General features: G+C 42.0%; 1 protein-coding gene across 2 annotated transcripts; it reads right to left on the reverse strand.

The window, feature by feature from the left end:
• Positions 1–1,966: 1,966 nt before the first annotated feature.
• On the reverse strand, positions 1,967–10,633 carry pld3 (phospholipase D family member 3). Of its 2 annotated transcripts, none has more exons than XM_030403992.1 (12): positions 10,453–10,633; positions 8,746–8,843; positions 7,689–7,739; positions 7,427–7,584; positions 7,062–7,242; positions 6,780–6,897; positions 6,496–6,623; positions 5,467–5,664; positions 5,154–5,293; positions 4,151–4,316; positions 3,958–4,057; positions 1,967–3,596 (listed from the first exon to the last, which is right to left on the reverse strand). In XM_030403992.1, the coding sequence occupies exons 2-12, from the start codon at positions 8,770–8,772 to the stop codon at positions 3,409–3,411; spliced, it is 1,455 nt and encodes a 484-aa protein (XP_030259852.1). In that variant the 5' UTR covers positions 8,773–8,843; positions 10,453–10,633; the 3' UTR covers positions 1,967–3,408. The 2 variants fall into 2 exon arrangements, with proteins under 2 accessions (XP_030259852.1, XP_030259861.1); XM_030404001.1 differs by lacking the exon at positions 10,453–10,633 and adding an exon at positions 8,993–9,095.
• Between the last annotated feature and the right edge of the window lie 2,240 nt (positions 10,634–12,873).

The following is a 12,873-nucleotide window of genomic DNA, read 5'->3' on the forward strand; positions in this document are numbered from 1 at the left end:
CCATTTCTGACCAATACAACTAAATAACGGTGACAAGTGCCTAATGCTGAGTCACTGTAGTAAACTGGGTACAAACAATATTCCTCACATGGCGGTAGACGGAGTTACCACGTAGTCATTACCCGGTGCAACGCCATGCTGCCTTTCTGAAGCATGAATAACGTTATTTCTCTAAACCAATTCAACCACTTCAGCCTTATTGAACACGAACTAAAGTCATTAAAACTGCCCGGTCACCTCAAAGACACTATTGCTAACCAGTAGCCATAAACACAAAGCTAAACACCAGAGTTAGCATACAAGCTAACAAGCTAGATTTATCAACAAGCTATGTAGCTTGACTGCAGCATCGTACGGCCATATGCGCTATTGTGAGTATTACTGTAACCACCGCCACCATAGCCTTGTGGTTAAAATATAGAATTAAACATATATCAAGCAGGGGTCCTTACTTGTCCATCAGAAAAGCAGCTAATTCTACGTTGCTCTTGAGTCCTTACAAATCTCGCAGCTCCCTCCACCTCTGACATGATGCTCCGATATTTATCCTTGTTTTCTCTCTGGCTCGGTCGAATTCTTTCTTTACACACTTCTTTTCTTCGTCAGTCTTCTTATTTCTTCTCTTTGACGTGGGCAATGGTGGGACATTTTTCTGCTCTGTTGTTGTTGTCTGTTCTCCGCCATTGTTTACAGTTTGGGCTTGAACACATCTGACCAGGTAAGAGCAAGCACTGCTGAGAACATGCTGCGTTAGGGATGGGGGCTGCCAGCAGCGTGCACGAGAATGATCGACAATTCTCAGACACTCCCCTTGGCTCTGATTGGTCGTGTTGATCCGGGAGCGGAGGATTCTTGCAAATCAAATTAGGGCCACTGGGTGGAGCCACAGACAGTGGATTTTTACACAGCTGACCTGTATTTTGTTCTATTGTCAGATCAAAATGACAATTTTAGCAAATATATCAAAAATAGTTACAGACTACAGCTTTAACTTTGATAGCCTTTAATAAGTGACACAAACTTCTTTTCTTTCCATCCGAGGATTGAATGGAGAGGTTGAACAACCCAGCAGCAGAGGTGAAGGAAGACAGTTTGTCAAACATCTGAGAGTTGGTCTGTGGTTCATTACCTCAACAACCAAAAAACACACGGGCTTCAGGTATACCAAAATATTTATGGGGAAAACCAAGCTGAGGTTCTCCCAGGGCATCATGCAAGCTGGGACCACCACTGCTCCTGTGCCACAACAGATCAACACTGACGCTCCTCTGTGCAGATTATACACTGAAGATTACAGAACACTAAAATATATCACAGGAAAATGTCAAATAAAGCTTTAGATACAGACGCTACCTTTTAAAACCAGTTATTCTGCTGCCAAACTGATTTAATGTGACTGTTAATATTAGACTGGATTTGGACTCTGATCAGCATCATGAGAAAAAAATGACATCAGGACTTTTAACTGAGTTTTGTGTTAACTTCAAACAGGACTCAGGCTCAGGGGCTCGGTCTGTGTTCCTCCATGTTTCCAGTCTTCACACTTGTGCAGGATTAAAGGAAATCAAAGACTGAGCTGTTTGTTTGTCCCTTTTTTTCTAGTATAAATACTAATCTCAGTCCACACTTTAACTTTGAGCAGCCATCTATGATCTTGGTAAATAGAATGGGTAAAAACAGTCCAGTATCACAACCTTCAAGGATGTCATACAGTGAACAGCGTGCTACAGGAGTTTTTTTTCATTTTTTACTGAAGTTCTGCTGCTCTCCAGTGAACCGTCACACCTTCAGGTCTACAAATATTTAAGCTTTTTTCTCCAAGATCAGAATCAGCCAATGAGTCTATTTACCACGGGAGAATATTGGGAGAAAGAGTGACACACAGTCAGTCGTGTCATATGTACAGTAGCTCTGAGCAGACATTTTAAAGTAACTATGTATCAGAGAACACACGAAGAACCTTTAACAGGTTTGATTCAAAGACATTTATTGAGAGTCATTTATAAAGAGGAAGCAGATAATGACATGTACACAATAACTGCACGCCGCTACTGGCAAACACGCTTCTTTGGACACTTGCCATAACAACCACCTCTTCACTAATTGGTAGGTTCAATCACTCCACACAGTGGAAAATAAATGAGTTCATCGTCGTTACTGCTGCTGCAGACGTTCAATCCCCTGTACACACCCGCTGATTTTATTATTAAAATAACTGATTTTAAAACAGTTGTGCAAACTGAGATTTAAAAAAAATCTATGTACAGTTCAGGCACGGCACACCGGCTTAATAAGCACTAATTATTCTAGATTCCAGCAAACTAAAAATGATTGATTATGAAAACAAACTTTACTCCCTGAGATGAGCTGGGAAGAAAAAAATCTCACCCTGAGGCTGAAGTTGTGTTTGAGATTGATTTTTAGCAGTAGCTAGTGATCAATGAATAGATCATGTAACATGGGGGAAGCTAGAACAGCACCCCCTACTGGTACTGACACTGTATAACAAAAAACACATGATTCAATACATTTAAGTTGATCACACACGTCTGTTCTGGTTTGTCAATGCTGGTAACGTGTCGCAGAGCATTCTCACTGCTCACATGTGTTCATCTGGATTAAAACTTTGACATGAAGTTTTAATCGCTGTCCAGGTTTGATAGCAACAGCAAAGACAGGCAGAGTTATTAAAAACAAAGAAAATCAAGCACCCATGACCGTGGTAGAGTACAGTGTCAGTACTGGGCAGTTTTCTGGTTTGATGGCACATTACTCGCTTGTCGATCTTCCATTTGACCCGAGGGCCTCATTCAGACCAGATGTGTGCAGAAGTGTGAGAGGACACAACTGGGAGAGATTCATTGTTCAGTATCTGTGTGTCTTTTTTGGCCTATATGACCGACTCTCTTTCACTTCTGCGACACTGTATGTACTGTGTAAACCAACACATGTAAGAAACTTGGAAAAACTCCATTATAAGTATGAAAGAAATAAGGTAAAGTGTCATGTTATAAATTTAGTGTGGACTTTTTGAACAATACTGTCATTCCACCCACTTTGATTTCAGGCTGATGTGATTGGCCACTGCAGCATGGCGTCACTGTTAAAGTTGATTCCATTTCAACCCTTTTGCTGCAAGGCTGCTACATGGTTCGCACTGCTGCAGCCTGACCACGCTGCCCACACTCGAGATGACTAGGAGAAGTAACATTATTGGTTTGAATAAGGCGAATAATTCTGCTCGTCTGTGGGCTCGTCTGTGGCTGATGTTTCCCATTCAGTGTGATTATTACAAAATGCATGACAGTTTGAATACTGAAAATGATAATGTGCAAATATGGCACTGCAGTTTGTGTTGAACAGAAGTGTCCCCCTGTGATGCAGAATGATATGTTTGTAATATTGAGACTAACACAAGTTTTTGAGGTTGGAGTACTGCGTGAGAGGAGTGCTGTAGTCGGAGTTCCAGTCCCTCTCAAACACAGCCTGCAGCTGTGATTGGACGGTGGGCTCCACAGACTGTGATGCAGTCTGGTTGACAACCAATGCGGAGCCGGCTGTGCTCACAAAGTAGTCACCTGACCAGTTAGACGTACCTGGAGACAGAAAATAACAGATCATATATCCAAGCTTTTATCACATTTCTTACACACTGGGCTGATTGCACAGGTGATTTGTGTTCGGGGTGTACACTCAGATGTTGTTATTATTATTTTTAATAAATCACTTAATTGTGAATAAGTATAAAATAATCATTTAGGCTTTAAAATGTCTAGACAACATTTAAGTGCTGGCAACATTTCCCCAGCAGAGTTTATAAAGCAATCACTTTGACATTTTAACAAAAAGAAACACAAAGTATTCATCTTACAGGAATTTGAAGTATTTGAAGATTCTTTAGAATAAAACTAATCAATTTATCAAAGCAAACCACAGCGTGTGTGTGCACTGCCTTACCTATATAGGCGATCTTGTCAGTCACCATGTACTTGTTGTGGTTGACTCTGGCAAAAGGAATCTCCTTCTGCTTTGGGCTGGAAGGCACCACAAACAGCCTCTGGATCAGGGAATAAAACAGATCAGCTGATCATTGTTTTTAATCTTTTAATCAGGTGTTTGGCTGATAAAGAAGCACAGAGGGGCTACTCACCACCTGGATGTCCAGTTTGCTCTTGGTGTCATAGACTGAAGCCAGGGACTTCAGGAAGGGGAACATGACCGGTTGGGTGCTCGCCCAGCAGCTGATCAGCAGGCGCACTTTGACCCGCTTCTCGTAGCTCACTCGCCTCAGCTGGGTGTCGATGTCTGCCCAGTACCTGCAGAGGGCGCCACATGCACAAAATGAATACATGAGACATCACATGAACCCAGCAAAGAAGCAGTCTTACAATCCTAGTAAAGATTTCCATCCTAAGAAAAAGAAACCGCACAAAAAACACTGTTGCAGCCACTTGTTATTTTCATTTAACACACTAACTGAAGGAATGGAGGTTTTGCTTTATCAGTTTTACTTTAATTCAAATGTAATAATAATAATTTGAAATAGTCCCTTTAAGTTAAAAAAATCTGTGTAGGAGTTGACGCTCATCCACGCACGTACCACATTAACCACAGATAAAAAGCTCCATAGCACAAAGCTGCTGGGAGTCAGAGGAACGGTGCTTTTTTTAAAGAAAGTTCTTTCACTTACCTTTGGGTTCAAATGAAGCTAATCCAAGAAATGAAACTGACAATGAAGAGGCTACAGCGCAGCTAGTACTGACTCTTTGAGCCTGTACTTTTGTCCGTAAAACTGCAAATGTGGACTTCATAGCGGTGCTGGAGATAAAGTCTCCAAGGTCATGAATCTGTATGTGCTATGTCGGTGTCTAACTCATATAAAAACTCACCTTTTCAGAACTGATTTAAACGTGTCATTATTGTTGTGTTCTTACGTAAAGTGTCTTTGAGTACCATGAAAAGTGCCACATAGAAAAAAAAGAATTCCTACTTCTCCTTTTTAACATAATCAGGGCAACATAGTGGTAGACCACCAAAACCAACAATAGAACCACGCTGGGTAAAAATCCAACCTACTTTACCTGCAGCAGTTTCGAAACACCTCACTGAATAAAAAACTAAAATCTACCTCCTCTCATTGGGAGTCTCTTCACCTTTTAGGGTGTGAAAACTCCATGGTGGGCAGGTAGTTCATGACAGCGATGTAGATGAAGCTCTGGGCATCGTCCATCACGCTGAGGATGGACTGAAGATCTGGAGTCCTGCCGGCTGCACAGAAGGACGGAGGAGAACTCTGAGAGAGCGAGGAGAAGAGGACAGAACAGACTGGATCAATAATTAGTTCATTTCAAGCAACATTTTTTATGATACGGGAGCCTGAACAGATCGTAAGCCCACTCACACACGCTTGGTTAATCTAGTATAAAGACATAAAACAAACAAAAAAACCATCTGCAGGTTTCTCACCGACAGATAGACGTTGGACGGCGTGTTGTTGAGCGGCAGATGGAGGGGCGTGTCCTTGTTGTAGGGGGTGTTGAAGCTGGTGGGCCAAGGTGACGGGATGGACTGACTGTCCCCCAGGTACCAGTAGGCCTCAAAGATCTTACCCAGGTCTGCAGCCAGGCAGCTGCAGTTGTAGACCACTGCGCCCAGCTCCTTCACCTACAGACCAACAGCAGAATATCAGCTACTATCAGCTAGATTTTAAAACTGGATGCAATTACTGGAAGCAAAACAGATACGACAGAAACTACTTTACACGGTTGCTTTCTCACTGTCACTGCACAACTTAGTAACTAATCCCCTTTGACCAGGCAGTAATTCCTTTTTTCAATTCTCCATTTGAAAAATGTTGATGTTTGTATCATTTAAAGCCTTTAATCACTTCACCATCTTTCTGTGTAAATGAGTTATATTTACATAAACAAGTGAATGTACGAGATGACAGATGTCTAAAGCCACAGAATCGGTGTAGATTTCTTTACTTTACATATTTTTCCACATTTAATTTAACGGCTATTTTCCTGATATTTTATTTCTGAAGGACAGGGTGTTCATGGCAGTGACAACTCATCAAACTGAACACCAAAGTATGACTAAATATCTGATTAGGAAAGCTCAAATTGAGATGTGGCTTGAGATACTGATGACCATCACAGTATTAAAGCGAAGTCAAGTAATTCTTCCAGTATGTCAAGTGACTGAAAGTTTAAGCCGACACAAGAACTTCCTCTTCAAAGTGAAAGAAAATTAATCTCTGCTTGGATCAGACAGAAGATAAATTGTCATTAACTCTGTTCAGTAGATGTCAGCTGGGATCCTTCGTCAGACTGGAACACTGATATTGTATTTTAATACTTATTATCCGCTTCCTCCCATGTAAAACACTGACACTGTCCGCAAAAAGTCCCAAAACATTTATATAACCTTACTTTTGTGCCACTTTATCCTGACTGATAACCTCTGAGTGTGTGTGTGTGTGTGTGTGTGTACCTGTGTGAGGGACCTCCAATCCATGTTGGCACTGCCAATGTAAATGTGTTTCTTGTCTACAACCCAGAACTTTGTGTGGAGGACGCCTGAGGTCAGCTTCCTCATGTTAACGGTCCTGATGTCAGCTCCTGAAACACCGACAGCAGACATGATTCGATTGGAATTTTAGGCAGAGACGGCTCTCAAATGAAAGATAAACAAAAAAGTAGAATATCGGATCATCACCCGGCATTTGTAAATACACAACACATCAGTCGGACACTCGCTGGTATTAAGTAAGAGACCTGAGTCGTTGAGCAGCCTGAGGTCGTCTTGTGGTTGACTCCCCTGCGGTGTGTTCACTGCGATACGAACAGACAACTTCCCTGAACGCTCAGCGAGTGTCCTCAGAATGGTCTCACCCTGTAACACAGCAAGACAATTATTTGAACTTTTATTCAAACAGCTGCAATTAAAAAGACAAATAGCACTTTTTTTTCCCTTATAGTTGAAAAACACTAATGAGCCTGACAACATTTGCATGTGTCCATCCCTCTCCTTGATGAGTAAACTCAGCTCCGGCTGACCTGTTCAGCTGTCGGCTCGTGTGTTCCAGTGTCTGCGTTAGTGAGCGTCCAATAGAAAGAGGCGATGTCGATACTGCTGCGGGCCTCGCTCATCAGATTGAGCCACGCCTGGAAGATGGAGGGGTGGGTGGTGCTGGAGTTAAACTCCAGCCCTTCAGGGATGCTCTCCACCAGAACGATCCTGACAGGGGAAGGAGAAGAAGTTATTCTTATTTACATCTGTACCGCTGGTTCTGCCTATAGAGTACAGACTGACGGGTTAATCATCCAGGATCACATATAACTACATATTTGCTTATTGTAGATTTATTATATGACATCATCTATTACAGCAGTCTTCCATCTGTGTGCAGATGTTTGCTTACTTGCAGGGGTCTGTGCAGGACTCGGCCTGGGGGAGGGGGAGGCTGCTGCTCGGGGGGGGATGGGAGGAGGAAGCCCTCGGTGTCATGAGGTTGTAGAGGGCCATGGCGGCCAGCAGCACAGTCGCTACAGAGGCCAGAGCTATCACACACCGGGAATACTGGAGGAGGAGGTGGAAGGTGAACAACACTGAGTAGATCATATTCATCTTGGCATCATGTAAACACACAGCACTTGATTTGAGTCTGTGATTCTGTAACGTACCATCTGCGCTTTCCTGTTGGACTCTTGCCGCCTCCTCTCCACGTCCACCAGCTGCAGCATCAGAACGGAACATAAACACAATGACCATTCAATACTTACTCACGTCATTATTTTGAGGGTTTTAATCTAACAATCCACGTCACAGACTTTTACATCTCAGCTGTGCTTTTGGTTGAAGTGAACCTTGAATGGAAGAGGACAAAGTTCTGGTCCATAACTCCTAATTAAGGTTCGACAGTGTGATTCTCCACCACAGTTTATTTTTCCGTCAGCAAAACGTGTGAAACTAATGTGTGGACGTTTCTTGATTAAGGTCGGGGTATTTTTCAAATTCCCTGACTTCCTGTTTGCAGAGTCTCTCACTGTAAGTGTCTCTTACTGTTTTGTTTGTTTTTTCAAAACAAGAGTGACTGTTAAAGCTGCAACAACTAACTGAGTAGTTATCAACTATTGAATGAATCCAATTTAAGATTACTAATCCAGTTTCTTGTTTTTTTCCCCTCCTCTGTGACAGAAGACTGAATATCTTTGGGTTGTTGACAGAACACGACATTTGAGGATGTCAGCTCGGACTTTGTGACACACTGATCAAATCTTTTAGAGAGAAAACAACTCCCTGATTATCGTCAGACTATTCAACAGTTAAACTGGCCGTTGGTTTCAGCTCTAGTGAGTATAATAAAACATGAAATGGGGATTTTAATTAGAGCTGATAGCTTACGACAGATCATTTGGGGGAAACTCCTCTGTGCTGATCTGAGTCAAGTCTCACTGACACACACTTCAAACAACATTCATGAAAAAACAGGAAGCATTTTCTCGTAACAGAGTCTTATTTATGGATCAATATTTTTTAAATAAACTAATCAATCACCATTTAGAGCACAAAATGTCAAAATTAAGATCTAAAATTTGTTTTATCTGGGAGTCAAAAGTGAACAAAAAACATTCAAACAAATAATGAAACACAAAAGTGGAAATTTGTCAAAACTACCAAAGGATTATCTGTTCATCAAGTAATTGATTAATTTGATTAAAACACCTGAAAGTGATTTACCTGGTTGTAAGGGATGTCCGTCTTCATTGTCAACGACTAACTGACGTCTGGTTTGACGCTCGGTTGTGTCAGCTCTGATCCGATGATGCTCGGCAGCTCTGAGACCGAAAACAGGAACAAAACACACACTGTTACATCATTATTCATCCACACGGGGCTGGGCCCTATTTAATCTAACTTAAAGCAGCTACACAGCTACGAAACAACACATCTCAAACACCATTGTCTTTCCTCTACACACACACACCTCTGCTGAACCTTTACAGACTTTACAAAGAGAAGCTTCTATCTGTTTTCAAAACCACAGACAGAGAATAACCTGCACAAAGACACACACGCAGCTCCAGCTGCTGACAAGCTGCATGCATGTCGGCCGAGCTCACAGCCACCAGCGACACCCTACACCACAACACGGATGTAAGGAAGTGAATCCTCGTGGATACAGTGAGTCAAATAAATGCTGCAATAAAACATGTGACATTTGCTGGACTCTGAGATCTCATGATTAATGAGGTCTTAATGTGTAAAATAGAGGAAGCATGGAAGTCTGAGTGCTGACAGCAGCAGTCTGACCACATCTGAGCTGCGTGTCCGCTGAGAAACATGTGACTCATTACAGCTGCTGGAGTAGCAACATACAGAAAAACACACTGGACCGGTCAATTAGAGAATAGTGGTTTGGGATCACACACAGTTGAGAAAGTTTTAAGTCATGAAGGAGACACACTTTTCAACATTGTTTTACGGAACTAGATTTTATTGGACCTGGCGAAACATTTCCTGCTGAGCCAGTCTGTCGTCAGTGAGAGAAACATGTACGCTGGCCTAGTTTGATGCCCTCATGTTTGTTTATTTAGAGCTGATGAACTGATGATCGGGTAACAAGAGGAAAAACAAATGTTGCGTTACATGAACACTCACACAAAAAGGATCACATTTAAGATTCTGTGTGACCCTGAACAACCAAACAATGCAGGGTGGTGCAGAAACTGAGCCTGAAATAAGGAACAGAGACATTTTTTAATCTGACATGTTTCTTATCTGACATTGAAACTACAGGATCACTGTGGGTCATCCTGGAGGAGTGTCTGTCCACACAGATGTCCCAGTACTTCTTGTGAGACATCATGGAGGTATGATGATCTCTGCTGTCTCTACTTATAGCTTTTAAAGTAAACATGAAAACCTTAAAGCTCTTCAGGTGCAACAGATCTTTAAGGTCTGACTTGTGCTTTAAATGACCAGTGCTGGCAGAGGACAAAGACGACTTGTTTACATATATTCAGAGGAACAAATTACATTAGAGTGAACCACAGAGAGGAACAAGTGACTCAACAATGGTTTGGGCTCAAATTGTAGAAGTGATGAGTCAGGGAAGTTTACTCAACTCTTAAATTAAAGAACAACACACCCACTTTGTTAGCTTTTAAGCTAGCTAGCTAGAAGAAGGCTAAAAATATGGATGTAATTAATATGGGGGGACTCTTCAGTTCAGCCGACTTTAAAGACCTTAATAAACACATAAGGTTGAGACGAAGTTGATCCACAGTGACGTGAAGTAGATTTTCAGTTTAAGGTTGTTTAACAGAATCTTAATTCACATTGCAAACCGTTCATTTTCAGTGTTTACTGAGCGGATCGAGAGTCGCTGACAGTGCAAAACAACAAAAACAAGTCACTTTCAGCTCCAACAAACCATCGACCCACCTGATATCATGCGTCCAGCTGCGTTAAAATCCAGCCTACAGAAGCGTCAACGTCTGCTCTTCACGCACAATAACATTTGAAGCAGTTATTTAATTGTTTAAAACACAGAAAACAGAGAAAGAGCTCGTTCACAGCGCTGTTCGAACGCCGATATGAATTCAGACGGGACAGTGAGAGTTGGAGGGTGTCACGTGATCCGAGCCCGGCAGCCAATTAGAGGGGAGATGCTCACGTGACGTAGCAGAGGTGATTTACAGTAGTGCAGTTCAACATATCGGCCACTAGATGGCGCCAATTGTCCATGGAGTGACAGAAAGCAGCACTTTTGTGACCCTTAAATTTGAGGTGTCACTGCACTCAGGCCTGGGATTTAGATACCTGCTGCTGATGCCCTTTCCACATATTGTTTCTCAGCTTCTAACTGTGCTGTAACTAATGATTAATCACATATATTTTCACAATTAGTCTATTAATCGCTTAGTTGATAAAATGTCTCAGAGTGTCTCATCACTGTGATAAAAGCCAAGGAACAGTGGTGTAAAAAAAACTGACTGAAACGATTTATTAATTATCAACATTTAATTTTCTTTCAACTGACTAATTGTTGCCGCTCCAGCCTCTAAATGTTTCATCCATACACAAATTCTGGCTATGTTTCTTAATGATTTGTGAAGTAATTTGAGCTGAATTTATTATAAAGTCAAAAGAAAATGACATGGACTGACAAAATCATATTTTCACATTAAGATGCATGTTTGTGTGATCATTTTTGCTCGGTTTCTCACACCGACGCCACAAATGTCTGATGTATTTCTGTCTTCTTTTCAGCTTTATTTAATTTCAACCCGCTGAGATGACAAGCAAGACAGACCTCGGCCTGCTGGTGCTTCAGGACGAGAGGTGAGAAACACTAAGTCCCTAAAAAGAGAGCTGGATTCCAGTATTTTATTTTTTTTTGTATATGCAGATATCAAACCTGCCAACTTATATTCACCTTTAATACATCTGAAAGCCTCCCGGTGACATAAATTCAACATGAAAGTGATCAAAAGTCAACATCTTAGACATTTCTGATAGTGTGTTGGGGAGCCATTGTTGTCAGGGAGACGGGAGGCAAGAGGATGCAAGTAGAGAGACATTTCAAAGTGAATTTCTTCTTTGGAGCTGTTTCATCCATTTTTAGTGGACAACTTAGAGATGCGTGAACAGGCGAAGCGACGAGAGTTGGAGAGTGTAAACTGGGCCTCAGTTGGGTAACTCAAGCTATCACTGACGCCAAAGGTGCGGTGATTATATTCTCAACAGGGGGCGCCGCGGTGCAAGGACACACTTGAAGAATGTGTGACCTCCTCAGACATGAGTGATGGTTTTAATGGAGAAGAAGAAGAAACAGCACAGAGTTACTGCGAATCTGCGTTAAAAACAGCGGAATGTGCCTTTAAGAGAGGTGTGGTGGATGGTCTTATTTCCTGTTGTTGGTGGTGAAACCTGCGACGTGATCAGAGACACACACACACACACACACACACACACACACACACACACTGTATTACTCTGCAGCAGTATAAACATTTGCACCATTGACGGGAGTGTATGTGTGTTTATTAGGACTTCCAGGTGTCGTGCGTCTTTGTGTAACGCGCCTTACCATGGAGACCAGCCCATAATATCCTAGACAGCTTTATATTTTTACGACGACTGAGGCAGAGTTATGACGAGCTCATAATAAAGCTGCTTCACTGCCACAGTACAGATCCGCTCAGTCAGTGATGCCCTTCAGAAATGTAATCTCTCAACTTCTAATCAGGTTTTTGTATTTTAGTTTTTAGTTATTTGTTTGTTTGTAAACTGTTTAAATCCAACAGAACCTGGTGAAATGACCTGATATTTAGATTTCTTGCTTTTTCATGAACGTTTGTGTTGCTGCAGCTTTGTGTTCCCATGTAAAACTGCGTTAACATCAGTCTGTGATGCGTCTTTTAGTCCCAAGGTGAATGATCAGTTCGCAGCTTTAATCTTTAATCGTATCCTCCTCGGCCTGCTGACATCATAACCGCTGTATCCTTTTCATCATTTGTTTATCAACTTCCCAAATCAGCAGGAGTGGGCTGACTGCAGATTAACGCGCCATAAAGTTTTTATTTTCCCCTCAGACGTCCCAGAGAAGGCGTGTTCGCGTCCCTGTGATCCTGCGTCAGGACTGAGTCACAGTGAGGCGGCCACTTCGACTGTGCCGCCGCTTCTCACTGCTCACAGCACTTCCTGTTTTTTTTTGTTTTTTTTGTACTCGCTGTAGTTCTGCTTAAAGAAGCTTTATACCCAAATGATTTTCCCCCTTTGCATTCTGGGTAACCGATCCTCCAACGACATGCTCGCACTTATCTTCAAGTGCTGAAGCTGTATTTCTGTTTCAGTTTGAAG

The sequence above is a fragment of the Sparus aurata genome, chromosome 2 (genome assembly GCF_900880675.1).
Source record: "Sparus aurata chromosome 2, fSpaAur1.1, whole genome shotgun sequence".
In the NCBI taxonomy this organism is placed as follows: domain Eukaryota; kingdom Metazoa; phylum Chordata; class Actinopteri; order Spariformes; family Sparidae; genus Sparus; species Sparus aurata.

What these genes read in the sequence shown, in the direction of transcription:
- pld3 (XM_030403992.1), bottom strand. Translation starts at nt 8,772, where the DNA reads ATGAAGACGGACATCCCTTACAACCAG. An exon ending in ATTGGAGGTCCCTCACACAG is followed by an intron (nt 5,665 to 6,495) that starts GTACACACACAC and finishes GTTGGTCTGTAG; the next exon opens with GTGAAGGAGCTGGGCGCAGT. An exon ending in TGACAAGATCGCCTATATAG is followed by an intron (nt 3,597 to 3,957) that starts GTAAGGCAGTGC and finishes TTCTGTCTCCAG; the next exon opens with GTACGTCTAACTGGTCAGGT.